This window comes from Anoplolepis gracilipes, unplaced genomic scaffold, assembly GCF_047496725.1.
Source record: "Anoplolepis gracilipes unplaced genomic scaffold, ASM4749672v1 Contig20, whole genome shotgun sequence".
Classification (NCBI taxonomy): domain Eukaryota; kingdom Metazoa; phylum Arthropoda; class Insecta; order Hymenoptera; family Formicidae; genus Anoplolepis; species Anoplolepis gracilipes.
Genome location: NW_027328668.1, coordinates 507,409 through 529,176, shown reverse-complemented (window position 1 = coordinate 529,176; position 21,768 = coordinate 507,409). Strand labels below are relative to the sequence as shown.

The 21,768-nt window shown below is 29.7% G+C and overlaps 2 protein-coding genes and 1 pseudogene across 4 annotated transcripts; 1 reads left to right on the top strand and 2 right to left on the bottom strand.

The window, feature by feature from the left end:
• Positions 1-142: 142 nt before the first annotated feature.
• On the bottom strand, positions 143-11,417 carry LOC140675639 (molybdopterin synthase catalytic subunit-like). Of its 3 annotated transcripts, none has more exons than XM_072910234.1 (8): positions 11,064-11,202; positions 10,762-10,908; positions 9,407-9,710; positions 7,951-8,140; positions 6,860-6,942; positions 5,454-5,698; positions 5,202-5,255; positions 143-331 (listed from the first exon to the last, which is right to left on the bottom strand). In XM_072910234.1, the coding sequence occupies exons 2-8, from the start codon at positions 10,900-10,902 to the stop codon at positions 323-325; spliced, it is 1,026 nt and encodes a 341-aa protein (XP_072766335.1). In that variant the 5' UTR covers positions 10,903-10,908; positions 11,064-11,202; the 3' UTR covers positions 143-322. The 3 variants fall into 3 exon arrangements, with proteins under 3 accessions (XP_072766335.1, XP_072766337.1, XP_072766334.1); XM_072910236.1 differs by lacking the exon at positions 143-331 and adding an exon at positions 1,669-2,302 and having other exon boundaries at positions 11,038-11,417; XM_072910233.1 differs by lacking the exon at positions 143-331 and adding an exon at positions 1,672-2,302.
• Positions 2,310-5,186, bottom strand: LOC140675640 (uncharacterized; annotated as a pseudogene).
• Positions 11,418-17,178: 5,761 nt separating the features above from the next.
• LOC140675656 (hexosaminidase D-like) lies at positions 17,179-21,517 on the top strand. The gene is made up of 9 exons (XM_072910263.1): positions 17,179-17,264; positions 17,386-17,440; positions 17,956-18,171; positions 18,304-18,652; positions 18,741-18,815; positions 19,947-20,142; positions 20,212-20,487; positions 20,849-20,935; positions 21,019-21,517. Exons 1-9 carry the CDS (start codon positions 17,224-17,226, stop codon positions 21,191-21,193), a joined length of 1,470 nt encoding a protein of 489 aa, XP_072766364.1. The 5' UTR covers positions 17,179-17,223; the 3' UTR covers positions 21,194-21,517.
• Positions 21,518-21,768: the final 251 nt, after the last annotated feature.

Below are 21,768 nucleotides of genomic sequence, written 5' to 3'. Positions count from 1 at the left end.
TTCAAATACATACTTAAATTATTGTGAAAATTAAAATCTATTTTATTAATAGTTGTCTTAAAATTCTTAAATTATAAATAAATATATAGAATGTTTCATAAAACTTCGATTAAAATAATAATACTATTATTAGGAAGAGCAAAGAGTCTCTGGACATATATGTAATAAAGGTCGATATGTTCTTAATTTTTTGTAATGCGATTCACTTACAATTAGTAGAACCGGCTACAATGAATTTATACTTGTGGCTATGCTTATGTATTTTTATATAGATTGGAAATTTAGATACCGTACGTATGCGCTATGGTATCTGGCCTTCTGCTTACGGCTTCTGCAATTTTATGTGCTTCCACCTTAATTTGAATAACCAATATGCTAAATAAAGTGTTTTTTAATTTTCCAAACATGCTTCTCGATTAGTGCTTTTTGAATGTCCTTAATCGTATTAAATCGGTTTTCTTTCAATTGCAACTTTATCTTATTTGGAAAAAGAAAATAGTCTGGCGAACGTTTCCGTCGTATTCAAACTTTTAATTGCAACACGTTGAAAAATTCAGTCCGGGAACTTTCGGGACGCACCTTTGTATATACACAGAATGTTCAAAAAGTGTTAAAATTGCTTAATATTACGAAAAGTATGTATTTTTGAAAAAATTTCTTGTACTTTTTGAACATCCTGTATGTATATATATATATATATGTATAATATATACAGGGTGAACCATTTTAATCCATCCAGTCGAATATCTCAAAAACCAAACCCGGGAGAGAAAAATGTTTCAAACAAGAGTTGTATGGTTTCGAGGGAGCCATAAGATGGTACCATTGGTTTGACCTTGAAAAGTCATTTGAAGGTCACGTGAAGGTCACTTCAAGTTTTTTAAATGGAACACCCTATATATTTTTACATATTCTTGTAGCTCATCTCGAGAGCTTTCCAAGGCACTTATGACAAAGTATTTTTCATTAAGTATTTTTTGAGTTATAAGGCTTCAAATTTGCAGTATTTTGACATAAAATACAAGTTATCTCATAAAATATTCATTTTTTGATTATTTTACTCTAATACTTTTATGCACAGAATAACAAGACGAATCAATTGGCATAATTAAAACATGTAATTATGTTAAAGTAAAAATCTGAATTTGCAACAGTTACACATTTTTACTTTAACATAATTATGTGTTTTCTTTACACCAATTGATTCGTCTCATTATTCAAAGCAATTTCAGCAATCAAATATAATCAAGCTCAATTCAGCTTCGCATATCACACGAGTAGTATAAGATTAAAACAAGAAAGCAACCTTTGCTATGATTGGTTGGTTCCCAATGTTCAACAGTAACCCCAACCACAACCGAACCCGCAACCTATAGTGTCATCACGGCTTTACACGGTTACTGCGTGCGACTAGCAACCGCGTGACAGCAGGCTGGCTTTTCTCACCACATGCTAATACTCGCAGGAATTAGTCGATATTTTTAAATTAATTTCTCAATAATTATTGCGAAAATCGCAAAATGGAAAAAGACTTTTATGTCCAGTTTAATGCGTTCTATCTGCTCATGAGTGTTAATTCAATTTTTATCAAACACTCTGTATGTAGAAACATAATATATATAAGATATATAAATATTGTTGTTATTAAAATTATCATCATCAATGATTATATATATTATGTTTATTTCGTACTGGTAAAATAAGTAATATATAGCATGACTTTTCTTACAAAGGTTTCCTTAAAATGAAACAAATATTTGCTAAAAAGAATAAACATAGCTCAATTTAAATAAAAAAATGATAAAATATGTAATATAAATTTTATAACGGAAACGACCTCTCTCGAAGTCACGCAGAGTAGCTTTTAGCCGAGATCAGAGCTCGAGAGAGGGGAGAACATGAGACTTAGATTGGTAAAAAAAAAAAAAAAATTTAATATAAATCGCTGAGCTCACCGACAGCGAGATTACAATGATCATATAACGTCTGATTGCGTAAGCTGAATGTGTGTTGTACAAATATGCGTGGATGTCTATTATATATATACAAATTGTGTATACGCGCGCGTGTGCGTGTTATGCATACATGCACGGAAAAAAATATTATGTAGAAAAGTAAATATAATTTTGGTAATTTATTTTAAAGTTTTAATAGAAAATTTTTATTAGTTTATATTTAAACTATATATTTTTTCATATGAAATTATATATATTTATATATTAAATAATCCCTATTTCATCTTTTTAACATATTTGTCTTCTAGTTCATATAATTTAAAATCAAGTTCTGCCGTGGAATATGTCTGTGAAATATATTTGTCAATGTCATTATATGTATATGAAACAATTATAATGTAATACAAATAAAAATTTAAAGTAAAATGATATGAGAATAACTTGATATGCACACAATATAATTTATCTATGTATATATACAATATATATATATATACAGGGTGGACCATTTTAATCCATCCAGTCGAATATCTCGAAAACCAAGCCCGGGAGAGAAAAATGTTTCAGATAAAAGTTGTTTGGTTTCGAGGGGGCCATAAGATGGTACTATTGGTTTGAAGAATTATTTGAAGGTCACATGAAGGTCACTTCAATTTTTTGAAATGGCATCCCTTATTTTTTATTACATATTCTTGTAGCTGACCTCGAGAGATTTCCAAAACACTATAATCAAATGTTTCTTCATTGAGTACTTTTCGAGTTATAAAGCTCCAAAGTTGCAGTTTGAAAAAATTCAAAATATCTCGTAAAATATTCACTTTCCAATAGTTTTATCTTACATGATTCAACTAGTCAAGGCAAGATCTGGACATGATCCAACCAGTCAAGGTAAGATCTAAACATGATCCAACCAATAAAGATAAGATCCGAGTATGATCCAACCAATCAAAGTAAGATCTGGACATGATCCAACCAGTGAAGATAAGATCTAGGCATGATGTAGCCAGTGAAGGTAAGATCCGAGTATGATCCAGCCAGTCAAGGCAAGATCTAGGCATGATCCAACCAGTAAAGATAAGATCCGAGTATGATCCAACCAGTCAAGGTAAGATCTTTATCATAGGAACTGTTCAAATTTATGTTTCAAAATTATCTCCATTGTCTTGAATACATAATTCCAACCTATTTTTGAAGTGCCTGACCGTTTTGAGTAAGACAGCTCGCGGTATATTTGCGCAAGCTACTCTTATTCTCTCTATCATATCTTCTCTAGTTGTAGGCGCATGCTCATAAATCACATTTTTAATATACCCCCATAAATAAAAATCAAGTGAAGTTAGATCAGGTAATCGTGGAGGCCATGCGATGGCCCCTCGTCGCCCAATCGATTTGTCATTGTATTCTCGATCTAGATAAGTTCTTACTATTGCCGCATAATGAGGTGGCGCCCCGTCCATTTGTATCCACATTCTTTGACGTGAAAATCAACATCTTCAAGCAATTGTGGTAAATGATCCCTGAAAAGTTCCAAAAAATTTACACTATTAACATTTCCTTCAAAGAAATAAGGACCAATCAAGAAACCATTTATAATACCACACCAAACATTCACACTTCAGCGATGTTGATTATCTTCTTGTCTATGCCAATGTGGGTTAACATCCAACCAATAATGGCAATTATGTCTATTCAATTCACCATTATTTTTGAACGTCGATTCATTAGAGAACATAACATAAGAAGAAATTCGAATCAGCTCGGATCATCTGTTGTGCCCATTGACAAAATTGTACACGCAACGGCGTATCTGCTTGAGTAAGAGCTTGTGTTAACGTGATATGATAAGGATGGTACTTCATTTTCTTCAAAATTCTTAAGATTGTTGTTCTCGGGATACCAATTTCTCTAGCCATAATGCGACTACTTATATGAGGATTAAGATGAATAAATGCCAAGATAACGCACACGCACATCATCTTCATCATACACATGATGTGCTCTTTGACGTTCTAAACGGCCTTGACAAACTCTTAGTTCGAGGTCCCGGATTGTAGTATGATTCGGATGTTGTTCTCTTTCGGGGTAACGATTCCGGTAAACTCCCGAAGCTTTATGATAATTTAGTTGATTCTCTGAGAACAAGGAGAATATCAACAATCTCTGAGGAACGATAATCAGCCATGGGTATTGTCGGCAGACGTAAGCTTCTGATTGTGAGTAATAAAGTTTGATACTCCGATCAACAGTGGAAGAGATTTTTGTAATCAATTGATTCCTAAATAGTGACAAATAAATTTTCTGGTCGATATTTTCTTTGGAAACAATAGAGGGTATATTATTTCAAAAATAGACTATTTGAGATGAGTAGAACATCAAGAACAATCAAGGGATCAATCAGGTTTGTACTTCTGCGAACAGGATTTGTAGCAATCGTCTACATGAGCCGATTATCTATGTGTGTGTAAATGTGGGATGTGTATGTATAAGTGTGTGGGATGTGTATGTTAAGTGTGTGTGAGGTATGTGTGTGTGCATAGATTATGTGTGAATGTATGCGGAATGTGTGTGTGGAGTGTTCGTGTGGTGTGTGTAAGAGCATGTAAAGTGTGTGTACATGCGTGTAGGTTATGTCACATAACCTATGTGTGAGTGTGTGTGAAATATGTGTGTAGGGTGTGTGCAAGTGTATGTAAAGTGTATGTAAAGTGTGTACGTGCGCATATGTGTGTAGGGTATAGAGCATGTTCGAATCTTACCTTTACTGGCTGCATCATGCTCAGATCTTGCCTTCACTGGCTGGATCATGTTCCGGTCTTGCCTTGACCGGTTAGATCATGTTCAAATCTTGCCTTAACTGGTTGAATCATAAGATAAGACTATCGGAAAATGAATATTTTACGAGATATTTTGAATTTTTTCAAACTGCAAATTTGGAGCTTTATAACTCGAAAAGTACTCAATGAAGAAACATTTGCTTATAGTGTTTTGGAAAGCTCTCGAGGTCAGCTATAAGAATATGTAATAAAAAATAGGGGATGCCATTTAAAAACAATTAAGGTGACCTTCAAATAATTCTTCAAGGTCAAACCAATGGTACCATCTTATGGCCCCTTTGAAACCAACAACTTTTGTTTGAAACATTTTTCTCTCCCGGGCTTGGTTTTCGAGATATTCGACTGGATGGATTAAAATGGTCCACCCTGTATATATATATATATATATATACACAAAATATTTAATACTTACTCTTTTCCGGATACATGTTGAAATATTCTTTAAGTTAGTAATATCCTCTGTTGCCTATAACAGATTTAAAATTATATATATTATGTTATAATCTATAATTAAAATTTGAAAAAAAAAACAATTTTAATTAAATAATTAAATAATATTGTCTTTTATGACATTTGATAAAGAAAATATATTTTAGATCAGGAAATATATATTTTATTCACAAATATATGTGAATCCAAAATATGCAAGATAGAATTGCTATACCCAAAATTCCTTGTATTCTGGTGATATGCTTTCTAAATATAATATTCTATCTTCAATATTTTTCAGTCTTTCATAAATATCTTTGGGTACAGGTTTATTAATCCCTATTATACGTTCTGTTGTGGAAATTCTATCATCCAATACAGGAAAGCAACTAGTGTTATGACTTGTATTATTCAAAATTGCTTTGTGTAAAATTGATTGATCCATTGTTTGGGGTCCCCATGTGTTTAAGACTCTGTGAACTGAAAGTAATTACAAATAAATATCAGAATTATTCTTCAAGCATATGCTTTTGTCTGATATTTAAAAAAAAACAGAGAGAAGAAACAGATATAAGCATTTATGTGCTTTTGCTGAAAATTTAAATCTAAATTTAAAATAGTTACATAATTTAATTATTGTACATAATTAGTAAAATTTCAATTATATACAAATTATATATAACTTTTATATATTTTTACATATAACAATTTGGTAAATATGCATAAGTACTACTCCAAAGAAAAATTTTTTTATTATAATCAACAAAACTAGTGCGAAGATAGTATGTACAAGTGTTTTTACGAAGGCGCAAGTCTTTCTGAAGAAGTTATGACGATGGAGAATACTAATATTCAATTTCGAGATATGCGAATTTCAAATACTAATAAATTTGATTTTTATTCGCATAGAATAATATAAATATAAACGAGGGAATATTTTCATGACTATATATATACATACATACACACACGCACGCACGCATGGAGGAGTGCAAGGGGGGCCTTCGGCTTCCCTCCTGCACCCGCCCCGTGCACTTCGCTTCACGTAAAAAGTTGCAAACCCATATAAACTTTGCTTTGTCTTGCAACGTACATGCAAAGCGAGATAGATGGGGTAGGTGCGGGAGGGGGGCCCTAGGCCCCCCTTGCATCCCCGTCCCGTATGTGTGTGTATGTTGAAACTAATATACATGTTTTTTTTCCTTTCTATCAACTTTTTTTGAAGATCTTATGATGATAAATAAATTTATTTATATAATTTTTTCATTTAAAACTTATAAAAAGACTTGCGCCTTCGTAAAAACATTTGTATGTACTATCTTCGCACTAGTTTTGTTGATTACAATAAAAAAAGTTTGAGTTTTTTTTGGAGTAGTACTTATGCATATTTACCAACAATTTTTATATATTGTATAAAATTATATATAATAATGACAAAAATATTGAAATAATCTAATTTAATCTAAATCTTACAAAAAAATTAAAAATTATATCTATGAAAACTAAAAAAAGTGAAAGTAAAAGTAAAAAAAAGATAGAATGTATAAAATATATACCGAATAAATAAAAATCATATATATCATATCAAAATTACACAAAAAATTACAGAATAATTTTATATTACTTTGTATTTTATATTACCTCTCACATGACTTTTGGAATCTTTGCGTCGAATAAGAATGGCATCTACTCTTGCACAAGAATTTTCATTATCATTTCTTTCACTATGAATATATATTTATTGTTAAAATAATTAATTAGTTATAATAATTATGCTTAACTAATAATAACAAATTTTCAATAAATATATTTTAACTAATTTTAGCCAGTGTTTTCTGTTAATGTATTTTGTCTAGATAAAATTATCTAGATAATCATTTAGATGAAGCAATTGCCTTATTTCATCTTTATCTAGATAATAATGGGATTATCTAATTTTTATCTTAGATGGAAAAATGCATTAAATTATTGTAATAATATCTGTCTTAAATTATTTAAGATAATCAACTGATTGGTTTTTAGATTTATTTCTAAAGACAATCCAAAGATAAGATCCAATGAAATTAAAAACTATTAAACATTTATTAAATGTTTTGCTGAACACAACTAATATTAGTATATAGTATATAGCATACACTAACTTACTGGTGTCAGATTTGAAATCTTAGCAGTATGCTACTAGTGTTTTGTATACATTAGACGATTATAGTTTTCATTTTTTCTTTAATTATATATTTTTAAAGCAATGTTATCTTAAAATTATCTAGATGCTTTACAATTTTATGTATTATCTAGATAAACTTGAAATAAATCATCTTTATATTATTTGAGATAAAATATTATGTCTTATCTTTATCTAAATGATTTCAACGTTATCTACATGAAACACTACCAATGGGAAACATCAGTATTCAGCTAAATACGAAAAGAAAATCTTTGAAAGAAAAATCTTAATAAACAATAAATAACAATCTTAGATCGATTTTAGTTAGTTTGAAATGTTTGGTCATATCAAGAGCATCTTGAAATATATTAATTGAAATCCATATCTTTTTACATGGTTTAGTTTGAAAGATATAGATTTTAGAAATATAAAGTATATTACCTTTACATACTATACAGATCGTATACTATAATTATGCAAATGTATTATTTAATTGTTATATATATGTAATTTGTTTTATATATGTATATATACAGTTAAATTTAAAATATTAGCAATATTAACGAACCTGTGGCAACAAAATTCTTGCACATTTACAGTATTTACTTGCTGACGTTTTCGTTCAATGAATGATTTTATCCTACGATTCAATTCCTCCGAATCTGCTTGAATTTGTACGAGGTTTGGGTCAATAGTAATTTTACTTGATATTTCTTCATTTATATTTCTAGCCGTTTTAACATCTCTACTCTTCAAAGCTATAGACATTATGTATAATATAATGTATGTTATACTATTATATATTAGCATGTATATTATAACATATACTGTTGTATATGTTTTAGTCAACACTAATAAAAATGTTGCATTTTGTTTCACATGTAGCATATTTCATTTAGTATTATGTTACATATTGTAAAAATACCACTTTCAAGACTTTTGTAGCATTACTGTAGTAATATTGAATTTTGATCAAAAGTGAAGTCATATGAATTTTTCTCCAAAGTACATTGATACAAATTAATTTTTTTTTTGTATGCCATATATTTAATAATATGGATTGATACTATTTTTACAAACTTCCTTTTAAGCTTGCATAGTAAATGCATATATAATTTATCTGCATATACTGAACATTTTCACCAAAAATTAAAAATTATGATAATTTGTAGTAATTAAGATTACAATTTTTTAATAATCAATAAACTAAAAATCTTCAATATATTGAATTAATTTATATTATTAAATGTGACAGCATGTGAAAAAATTAATTTATTTTGATGTACTTCATAAGAAAAACTTTTTATATCTTGAGCATAATTTTTCACTTTTGACATTATACTTCAACATATTAGTAAGCTACTAAAAGCCTTAAGATCACATAGTAGAAAATAATAAGACTTGTTATATTTTTAATTAAAAAGTTTATATTTACTTATAATAAAGACATTAAGATGCAAACAATTTTAATAATCAAATAATAAAACTATCATAAACAAACACAAATATTTATCTATGCAATAGATACTAAAAATTTAGTATTTTAAAAAAATTGTAAAATATTTTTTTTTTAATAATCTGTTAAAATGGTAAAAACAGAAAATTTCATTATAAAATCTGTGAAAAAAAATTTTAAAAGTTTTAAATAAAAAGAAGCAGTTTTAAATAAAAGCAGAAAAGAAGAAATTTTAAATAAAGAAAGCATATTTTTATGATATATTTGCACAAAAGAATAGTAAAATAAAATTAAGATTAGTTCGATTTTAGAAAAAAATTTAAATAAAAGTAAACAAGGACTAGTATAAGTCAAAAAGGACTAGTATAAGTCAAAATATTTATACAATAGTTCAATATTAACACTATATCAGTATATGGTAAACCTTCCTCGAACCTTTTCTTACTATAATGTAAATATTGACAGTATAATTAAGAAAATATAGTCGCAATCATATCTATTGCATGCATTTTGAAAGATAGATTTTGACTTTAGAAAAATTCAAATTTTATAATAAAAAATTATTTACTATTTATCCATGCACACTCCTTGTTTTCTTTCCATTGTGTTTCTCCTGTTTCATATACTTCTTTTTTCCAAATAGGCACTGATGCTTTGAATTCATTGATAGCATATTCCACTGCTTTTAATGACTCCTGTCTATGAGGAGAGGAAACTGCTATTACAATACTTGCTTCAGATATTGGTACTTCTCCAATACGATGGTATATAGCAATGCCTTCTATATTCCATTGTGCACGAATTTTGGTACAAATATTAACCATTTCTTTTAAAGCCATTGATTCATAAGCTTCATATTCTAACTTAATTACCTAAAAAATTACAACAGATTTTAATTCACAGACATTAATAAGAGGAAAGTATTATTATTCACTTATTAAATATTTATATATAAGATTATTGTTAGTCATAACTTTCTAAATTTTTTGAGGGCCAATTATATATCTTTCTTTCTTTCTAAAATAATATACAGTACTGTAATTTTATTTTACATACACCTTGCGTTTGAGACAAAATATCATAGTTCATAGCTTATATATATATATATATATATATATATATATATATATATATATATATATATATATCTTTTAACATAACTTTATAAGTACTTAAAGCATCTATAAAACATATATCTAAACAATATGTTAATAAGAGAATTCTTAATTTTATCAAGAAAAATGTTCTAATATCTATTTTAATGCAATTTTTATCTAATTATTCTTTTTAACAAAAATTATAATTTTGTGTAAAGCAATTTAATATATATAAAAGCTGCTATTATTAAATGCAACAATCTGAATGCTATAACGCTTACAAGAGTAACTTACATGGTTTATTCATATTTGCAAGACAAGTGAAAATTTTGTTATTGTTCTTTTACATGAATTTATATTATTATATTATAATATATTCTTTTTATGCAATATTGATTTAAAATTTTCTTTTATATAAATATATATACTTTTGTCTGTTCAGTAGACTAATAATATGCAAGTCATGATAACTTTATTTTAGATAGATAAAGCAACAATTCATAAATTATATACTTAAACAAAAATATGTTTACACATATATTTAGTATATTCATTTATTAGATACACTTTTCCAAATATTTTCACCATTTATATATTTCTATAATAATATAACAATGAGCGCTATATATGAACGTTTTTCTGGAATTGAGTATAAACAGATAAATGTTTTAACATTTATATGTATATTCAAAAAATAGGAGCTTAGAGCCTTAATTTATATAATATTTCTATATCATAAACATATTAAAATTTATGTATGTAAATAGTCTATATTATAAAAAAATATATTTAACATTTTTAATTAATTTTTACTTATATACTTTACCTTTTTATTTTCAAAATTATCTCGAGTGATTCCGATAAAATTAGATATTGCACCACAATTAGAAAATGTTACTAGATTTATGATTTCTGCAATATTTAATTCTTCCTGCTGTAACTTGACAAAATTTTTTGACATTTCCATATTATCCTAAAAAAGGTGTAAATAATACAATTTCATTCGTTATTTATTGTCAATAAATATTTATCTGCTCAATTTAAAAAAAAATATACATTTAATTAATGTCTTTCTTTTTACATAAAAAATGTCAAACTTGACATTTTTATCATATTTGTTAGACAAACCTCCACTAAGCGGTGGAATAACTGCAATTTTTGCCTTCTCTGATAGCGCGAGAATACTGTTTGGAGCAACAAATTCTTCGTTTACAGCTAATATTAATTGTTTACGTATAGCTTCCAATTGAAAAGTACAGATAATTTTGTCAAGAAGGTCAGCCGAAGATAATTTTCTCGGTACATAAATTTGACATTCCTTATTTCCAGTTAGTTCGCGTGCTTTTGCAAAAAATAATATCGTAACCTGAATTTTCGTAATCTCACTCGTATCGTCGTCCATCCCAATTAAGGTGCGTTCGGGGAGACACTACCTACTGCCTAGCGCTATTTAATGCTATCACTGTTCGGAGAGTTAGCTAGTAGCACGTAGCACTACCAACTCTGCGTTCGAATTTCACTGCCAGTAAACTGCTAGTACTAAAAATCTATAGTTTACGTTACATACACTATACATTTCTTAGTACTGGCAGTTACTGGCAGTGAAATTCGAATGCAGAGCAAATACTACCGTGACGTCACTGATGATAGTGTTTTACGTCATCATTTTGCGCAACCAACGCTATTCCTTCCTTCAGCTCCGTACAGTTAGCCGAACATTTTTATTTTTCGTCCAATCGAGTTAAACAAGAGGTTATTCGATGCAGAATCGTTAGGTCGTCACGAATAAATCCTTTACAACGTTTGGTGACCCATAGTTTATCCGAAAAATGAAAAAAATCATGTGCGATAAAATGACGACGGCGACGTATAGTGACATGGATGTGCGCTGCGGTCACGCGCGCATGCGTTTTAGTAACTTATACAAAATTTTAAATAAATCTTTTTTAATTTTAAATAAATTCTTTTTAATAATGTAGCTATGCAAGTTGTAAACCCATGTGGAATTGTATATGCATTGCAAAGTACATCCTTAGATGGGAGTGCATAGGGGCTTCGCTCCGTCCTCATAAAAAAATATAACAAAACTTGAACGCGTAGAAACTACCAAGGCTGACAGTACTGTGTGGAAGTTTCAATGCTATTTTCCTAAGCAAATGCTATTTGACTGAAGTGCTGTTAGGCAAATGGCTCAATGAATCGTGCATTCAGTATTTATTTTGTAAGATTATGAATAAAAAGTTATAAATATAGTGTGAGTTCAGACATAGGTTGAATTAAGATTTTACATTGAAACTTCCACACAGTACTATCAGCCTTGGTAGTTTCTACGCTTTCAAGTTTTGTTATATTTTTTTATGGGGACGGGGCTTCACCCCGTCCCCCTATACACTCTCACCTAAGCATGTACTTTGTAATGCATATACAATTCCACATGGGTTTGCAACTTGTATAACTACATTATTAAAAAGAATTTATTTAAAATTAAAAAAGATTTATTAAAAATTTTGTATAAGTTACTAAAACGCATGCGCACGTGACCGCAGCGCACGTTCATGTCACTATACGTCGCCCGTCGTCATTTTACCACACATGATTTTTTTCATTTTTCGGATAAACTATGGATCACCAAACGTTATAAAGGATTTATTCGTGACGACCTAACGATTCTGTATCGAATAAGCTTTTGTTTAACTCGATTGGACGAAAAATAAAAATGTTCGGCTAACTTTACTTCGAAATTTTAATTATTTAATTAAACAAAAAACGATGAATGACCAAACGTTTTAATTGGACGACCAATCATCACCAAACGATGACCAAACGATTAGTTAATTTTAATTATAAAAAAATCAATGTGGTTCAGCTAACTGTACGGAGCTTCTTTCCGAGGTAGTGTGTCGATAGCGTTTGCGTTGGTAGTGTGATCCTCGAACGCACCCTTAGTGCAAAAAAACACAGACGATAGATATAAAATTACCACAGATATATAGGGCGCGTTCGGGGAGACATTATTAGCGCTAACAGTGTCATTCTATTTTTGTTACTCATTAAAAGTTGAACAAAGATAGAATAACACTGTTAGTGCTAATAGTGTCTCCGCGAACGCGCTCATAGAACTCTGTGGAAATTATTCATATTCACAGACATCTATATAGATGTCTGTGCTCGCGTTAAATATAAAATCACTAGATATAGTGACTTTGTTCAAAGTCACTAGATGTAGTGACTTTATTACAGACTTCTATATATAACTAGACTGCTAACTCCGACAAAATACATAACCCCGAAAAGTATGTAACTTATGTGTATGCGTCATATAGACTTCTATATAATACTAGACTGCTAACTCCTTATGTATAAGGCAGCTCTAATTTTATGTACAAAGAAGTATGTATGACATCCCTTTCTGCGCATGCGCTGTGAAGGCGCGTATTGCACGCATGTATATACATACTAAGTATGATAAACAAGCTTATATAAAAGATATAAAATAACTGCACATTTGTATCCCATAATTTAATATTTATATTTCTTACTTTTTTTACTAACGACATGTGTTCTGACAAGAATTAGAGACCGAAAACAGATTAGAAGTACATGTATTAATCATAATGGCGTCGGCACATGTCAGCGCATGCGCAGAAAGGGTCACCTTAGCGCTAATAGTATCTCCCCGAACGCGCTCTTAGTATATAAAATTCGAGAACACTTTATATAAGCAAAATCTAGGGAGTTAGCAGTCTAGTATTATATAGAAGTCTGTAATGCGTCATTATTAATAGTATGACAGTCACGCTGATTGGTTGAATTTAAAGCAATGTCACCACAGACTTCTATATACAACTAGACTGCTAACTTCGGCAAAGTACATAACACCGAAAAGTATGTACAAACTTATGCGTATGCGTCAGCATTAATAGGATGACAGTCACGCTGATTGGTTAAATTTAAAGCAATGTCACTCACACACGAGTTTTCTATAGTAGCCATATTATATACCTATCCCCTCCTTTTCTCTATCCTACTAATGTTGTATGTACATATTTTTTGGGGTCACTTTTTAGATCTAATATATAAGGAAGTTAGTGGTCTAGTTATAGTATAGAAGTCTGTGAATGTCACTCACAAACAAGTTTTCTATACGTTAAACCAAAGAGTAAAAAGAAACAGGAGGGGGCATATGGCTCGAACTAAACGGACGGAAATGCCTATATCCAGCATAAAAGTGGACACTAAAAATGGCTGCTTATGGGCGCCAAAATTGAATGGCTTTTTGAAGATCCTGGAAGAACAAAGTTTTAAATATAAATATGGAATATACTTAATATTTTTAATAAAATCAACTCAATAAGATTAAATTGAAATATATAATTTTAATATGCAACAAATAAAATAATATATATTAATAATATTGAAATTTTAATACATTGTTTATTGTTAAATAGTATATCTAAATAAAACATAACCTTCAAAACATTAAATTCTTGTTATTATATTAATAACAATTATTAACCGATGAAATGTTATCCCATAATTTCGCGCTGTTGTTATTATGCCACAGGCTTGACAATGCATCATAATTTTATTTCACTATCTTTTTACTCTTTAGGCCGCCGCACACACTTTTACATAACGCATAATGCATATACATAAGGAATTTGATTTGTTGAATTTCTTATGCATGTGTTTATAGACCAATCAGTTTGTTTATGTATGTGCATTATGCGTTATGTAAAAGTGTGTGTGGCGGCCTTTTGGTTTAACGCAAAGAGTAAAAAGAAACGGGTGGGAGTCTATTGACAACGTCGCCAATTGGCCAGTTTAAAATGAGGCTCTCTGATTGGTTAATCGTTGCTGATGACCCTAGGCATCGGTTGATATAAGTGGCTGTGGTCAATCGTGACGTGGTCAAACGGGACGCTCCCAAAAGAAACAGGAGGAAATGTATCGATGGTGGGGGCTAGCCAAATCGCTGACAGAAGCCGCCATCTTGAGTGTTCACTTTTTTGACGCTTATTAGCATTGTCTGCTGCTGTTGTCAGAAAGATACATGCGCGTATTATTTTGCACAATTATTAAAAAAATAGTGAAAAATAGTGAAATAAAATTATGGTACATTGTCAGATCTGTGGCATAACAACAACCAACAACAGCGCGAAATTATGGGATAACATTTCATCGGTTAATAATTGTTATCAATATAATAACAAGAATTTAATGTTTTATTTAGATATACTATTTAAAGGACAGTAAACAATGTTAAAATTTTAAAATTATTAATATATATTATTTTATTTGTTGCATATTAAAATTATATATTTCAATTTAATCTTATTGAGTTGATTTTATGAAAAATATTAAGTATATTCCATATTTATATTTAAAACTTTGTTCTTCCAGGATCTTCGAAAAGCCATTCAATTTTGGCGCCCGTAAGCAGCCATTTTGAGTGTCCACTTTTATACTGGTTTAATATAGGCATTTCCATCTGTTTAGCTCGAGCCATAGTATAACTAGTAGGAGCACTCTTTGTCGGCACTTTGTTTTTTTGTCTTTGATCACGTGGTATTTCGCCATGTTTTTGGACTAATATTCAGTGGCGTATCAATCGTTCAAAGAATCTGCGTTACATTTATGCCGTGAAAGGAATGTATACAAATTTTATAAATTTTAAAAAATTAAGAAAAAGTTACAAAATTACGTAAAAAATAAAAGAAATAAAAATAATTTATAGTTTTATATTTACAAATATATAATATTGTTACCTCTGTGATGCACTCTCACAGATTTCACGGTAATTATTCAAAAGAGCTGCCTCACCTCAGATTTTGATCAAAATAGATTTATTCGACGCGTTTTGGCTCGAAACGAACGAATTTGGCAGAGATAATCGTCGCTCTGCCCCGCGAACCGAGATATTAATTGTTAAAAATGACAGATTTCACGGTTAGGAAATCTGTCATACTGACTGAATCTAGCGATATGAGCATACGCTGCGGTCACGCGCGCATGCGTTTTAGTAACTTAACAGCACTGTGCACGAAATTTTAATATGTAAATCCTTTTTAATAAGGTAGTTATGTTGCAAACCCATGTGGAATTATATATGCATTGCAAAGTACATGCTTAGATGGGAGTGCATAGGGGGACGGGGCTTTGCCCCGTCCCTATAAAAAAATATAACAAAACTTAAGAGTATAGAAACTATCAAGGCTGTACTATGTGACAGTACTATATGGAAGTTTCAATACTATTTTTCTAAGCAAATGCTATTTGACTGAAGCGCTGCTAGGCAAACGGCTCAATGAATCGTGCATCGATGCATTCAGTATTTATTTTGTAAGATTATAAATAAAAAATTATAAATATAGTGTAAGAATTCGGACATAGGTTGAATTAAGATTTTACATTGAAACTTCCACACAGTACTGTCAGCCTTGGTAGTTTCTACGCTCTCAAGTTTTGTCATATTTTTTTATGGGGACGGGGCTTCACCCCGTCCCCCTATACACTCTCACCTAAGCATGTACTTTGTAATGTATATACAATTCCACATTTGCAACTTGCATAGCTACATTATTAAAAAGGATTTATTTAAAATTAAAAAAGATTTATTAAAAATTTTGTATAAGTTACTAAAACGCATGCGCGCGTGACCGCAGCGCATGCTCATATCGCTAGATTCAGTCAGTATGACAGATTTCCTAACCGTAAAATCTGTCATTTTTAATAATTAATATCTCGGTTCGTGGGGCAGAGCGACGATTATCTCTGCCAGATTTGTTCGTTTCGAGCCAAAACGCGTCGAATAAGCCTATTTTGATCAAAATCTGAGGTGAGACAGCTCTTCTGGATAATTACCGATTTCACACTACCACATATACAATAATTGTCTGATTGGTTCCTCCCAAAAACATGGCGGATGCGCAGAACGGATCGATGCAAACCCCGAAAAAGCTCGGAGTGCTCTACTATGCTCGAGCCATATGCTTCTTTCTGTCACCGTTCTGAAACTACATATTCAGGAATCAACCAATCAGAGTAAAGCATTCTCGTAGTAAAAATGCTCGACTGCGATTGATCGATTTGTTTATGGTTTTAAGTGTTACAACTGAAAAAGACTTTTTTACGCGCTTTAATGGCCTTTAATAAAGTATAAAAGTAATAGTGCAACTATGAAAAAAATGAAAGGGAATCTAAAATTTATACGAATTTATGAATCTATTTATTCCGGCAATAAATTATCCTTTTTTCTCTTTTGATCAGTCTTAACCTAACAAATGGAATGGGAGAAAAGATGGACGCTTTAACGTTAGGCTCACATAGGTAAAGTAATCGAGAGAGAGATTGACATGTATAAATTTCCGTATAATATTTTTATATAATAATATGTATATATATGAGAAAAATATTTCATGACATTTTCACAAATTATCTTCCTTTTCAGACTGGTTCATCTTGATTTAAAAGGTGCACCACCGCGGACTTGTTATTTTGAAAAGGTATTCGTTATTCGTAAACACTTAAGTCTTATTTCATTGACCGGATATTTTAGAATTTATTTTTAGAAATACTGATTCAAAATTTTTTACAATAAAAATATGGAGACATTTTAATAACTAATTTTTTTCTTTTTATTATGAATTGTTTTGAGCTTGCATTTGTTTACGCTCAATACTGTTACACAGTTATTGATAGTATGCAAATAGGTGTAAAAAATTATATCTTTAGATTTTAACTGATATTTATAATTGTGTGTGACACACGAAAGAATAGAAAGACATTCTGTATTTATGTCTAAATAACAATTTAGAAAAGATATTGACATTTTGACTTTTAAGTAATTAAAAATTTTATTTTTTCCTTTAATTTTAAATGAATTATAATACATAATTTTAATCCCAGTACAAATAATATTTAACATGTTGACAGATAAATAGTCATCATTAATTATAACTTTCTTATTTTTTTCATTTGTACTTATTTTTATTCTTATAATTTAATGGAATATTTATAGCTTTTTCCATTATTGCGAACATGGGGAGCTACTGGATTATTGCTGGAGTGGGAGGATACATTTCCTTACAATCGAGAGCTTTCTCCAATAGGAAGTAATGGACCAAGTAGTTTAGCAAGTGGATATACAATTCAAGAAGCCAGACACATTCTGCAAATAGCAGGTGATTGTGGCTTGGCAGTTGTTCCATTAGTACAAACTTTTGGTCATATGGAGGTATGCAAAGGACCTTTTACATATATTTCACATTTATTTTGTTAGAAATTTGTAAATCTTTATGGTTGAAATCAATAATTTAAGAATATTTATTTAATTTGATTTATTCATTTATTAAAATTTTAATTGCAGTTTATCCTGAAACACGACGAATGGAGATCATTACGTGAAGTGGAAGCTTTTCCAAGTTCCATTTGTCCATCAAATCCGAGAACTCTACCACTGGTCAAGTCATTAATACGTCAGATTGTTAGTTTTCATCCTGACATACAATATCTACATATAGGTTCTGATGAAGTGTGGCACTTAGGCCTTTGTTCAGTCTGTACTAAACGAGCTGCAGCCAGTAAATATGGCAAATCTTCATTGTACTTGGAACATATTTTGGCAATAGCCCAATACATTCAGGAAACTTATCCATATTTAAAGATTATCATTTGGGATGACATGTTGAGATCAATAGACTTACAGGTTTTGAACGGTATCTCGTTAGCTTATTCGCGTCATGTGGTTATGCAAATCTTTTTACCGATAAAATTAATCTTTTCTTCTTTTTTTTTGTTTTGCAGAACATTACATTGGAAAATATGTAGAACCTATGGTATGGCATTACAATCCCAGGGATAATTTTGCATTGCCTAATGGTACCTTTTTAATCTTTTCTAATATTACTTTCAGAAATATTTGTAGATATATATTTCCTTATAATGTTTGGATTATAATTGCAGAGATTTCTCTGTTGTCACTTTTTGTTACTTTTTACATGAAATATCACATTTTTTGTATTTGTACGCAAAAAGTCATTTTTAGTAACTTTTTTATCATTAGCTATTCTGAATAAAATTTGGATTTTTATCTTTGTTGCACGCGAAAGTTGCATAAACATTAATCGCGTTCAGGAAATACAACAATTGTAAAATTGTTGAGTAATAATGGTTTGTGATTAGTACATACTCGCACTATATATACAGGGTGTTCTCTAAAGTTTAAATTTGAGAATCATTTTTCTTAAATAACTTTTATATTACTTTGTAGATTTTAATAATGTATAAGATTTTTTTTATTATTAAGTAAAGATCTTTAAAATAGTGTGATAGATTTTTTATATCATGTTAAAGAGCCAGAATTAGATCACCTGTAAGTCTTTTAACTTATAAAACTTTAAAGCTGGTGGGCTTTTTTATTTTTAATATATTTTTAGAGTCTTTACATTTTTCTCTTAAAAAAAGGTATTCTTGTTTCATTGTGTTAAAACTTATTGTTTTCAAGAAAAACGCAGAAACAAATATCTTGGTAGAAATGCATTATAGAAAAAAATTTTATAGGAACTTATGAGGTTTTTTTTTATCTGCTCTACATGCTCATGAGAGATTGCTCATCTTTACCAGAACACCCTGTATATATTCTTTTTCTGCTATGTGATTTATGGAATATAATTTTTAATTATTATTTACATTATTTACTGGTATAAAATCAGCATAAAATTTAATTGTTTTTTGTTCATAATTTTTCTTAATAATTTTCATTCATAATAATTATAGAAATAATATATTTCATAGCATTTTATAGCCTTTCTATATAATTCAAAATTTCTACTCTTCTCTTTTTTTATTGAATTATAATGTATATTTTTCTAACAGAGTTGTTTTTTTTTTTTTTTGAGAGTATTACTTGTTACCTTGAATAGTCTTTCTTTAAATCATCCTTTGACTTTTTATAAATAAAAGAAGAGTGGAATTTCTGTTATTATTACATTATTATGTTATATTTGTTAGGACTATGGGATAAATACAGCGCAGTCTTTCCCAATATCTGGATAGCAACTGCATTCAAAGGAGCCACTGGTTCCACGCAACATGTACCTATAATTCGACATCATATAAGCAATCACGAAAAATGGCTAGAAGAATTGGGAGTTCATGTCAGTAAGGTACATGAATTTCGAGGTACAGCATTTACTGGCTGGTCAAGGTAAGAAAAATCAGAACAACCTATACACCATCTTAAAACATAACTAAATGATTACAATTGTAATTTTAGATATGATCATTATGCTACAATGTGCGAATTGTTGCCCACAGCTATACCATCGTTAGCTTTATGCCTAAAAGTTTGGCTCTATGGTTATTCAGAGGAGACACATGCACAAGTTGCAAAGAGCTTAGGATATATTGATCATCCATTGCATATAATACCACAACCTAGACCAATCCCGATACCTAGTAATCTGCTTTTTCCTGGATGGCAAGTAGCTGTGGGTATGGAGTGGTTTCTTAATTTCAAGACGAAATTTCATAATATTGTTGTCAGCGATCAGTAAGCACACAAAAGCAATTTATATATTTTTTTGCAATATAAATTTTGAAAATTTTGTTCTAAACTTATAAAATAATTTTTAGTTATTTGTTTATATGTGATTTATTTAAGAAATCTATTAGAATATTGATAATTATTTAAATATAGTATACAATTATCAATATAGTATATTCATAATTATTTAAATATAGTATACAATTATCAATATAGTATATTGATAATTATTTAAATATTATATACAATAATGATTATATTTTTAAATGGAATAAAATACTTTTTTGAATGCTTGAAATTTTATAATAAGTTGAGAATATATGCATTTGGATCTCAATTATATTCAAAAAGTATTTATTCTCAATAGAATTATGACGTGGATGAATCCATGGCAAGTGGCAAATAATTATACAAATCCCATGCAATTGGAGAATTTGATACCTACTTTTACAGAGTAAGTATTTTCACAGTAATCAACATGAAAATATACTATACTGTAATTTTCTTGACACATTGTACCATATATATTTGTTTAAGATTACTATTAGAATTGTCTTCCTTGGAAGGTTATCTACGAATGCAAATGGAAGCAATTTTCTTTTCATCAATGATTGAAGAATGGTTAGGTACCAATATTCAACCGCTGAAAGTAAAATTAATAGAATTGAAACAGACAACAGAAAATCAACTAAAAATAAATAGTCGTATGTAGTGCTTTTTTTCCACTTGAAAATATGTCACTCATAATATGAAGTAAAGCAATCACGAAAAATTCCACCTGAAGAGACTAAAAAATGATAATTAATAATTAAATCATTATTTTTTGGATCTAGAGTCAAATTATTTTTATATATAAGTTACTATACGTATATAAAATGTAAGATGGTCTACTACTTTAATTTTAGTCTATTTTTAAAGAAGATCATTAAAAAATAAAAATACAATATATAGTTTTCTAAGAAAGAAGAATATTATTGTTTCAATATTATATAAGTACAAAATACTTGAAAGAGAGAAATAGAGAGAGAGAGAGAGGAGAGAGAGAGAGAGAGAGAGAGGGGAGAGAGAGAGAAGAGAGGGGGGAAGAGAAAGGGAGAGAGAGAGAGAGAAGGAGAGGGAGAGAGAGAGAGAGAGCAAAACATTCTTATTTATATATGATATGCTCTGTGATACTTGGCTATGAAAGAGTAACTATGTTTAAATATACAAGTGTAATTTAATAATTAAAGAAAAATCGATTAATATAATCTGTTATATTTATTTTAAATGTGTATAAATATAAATATT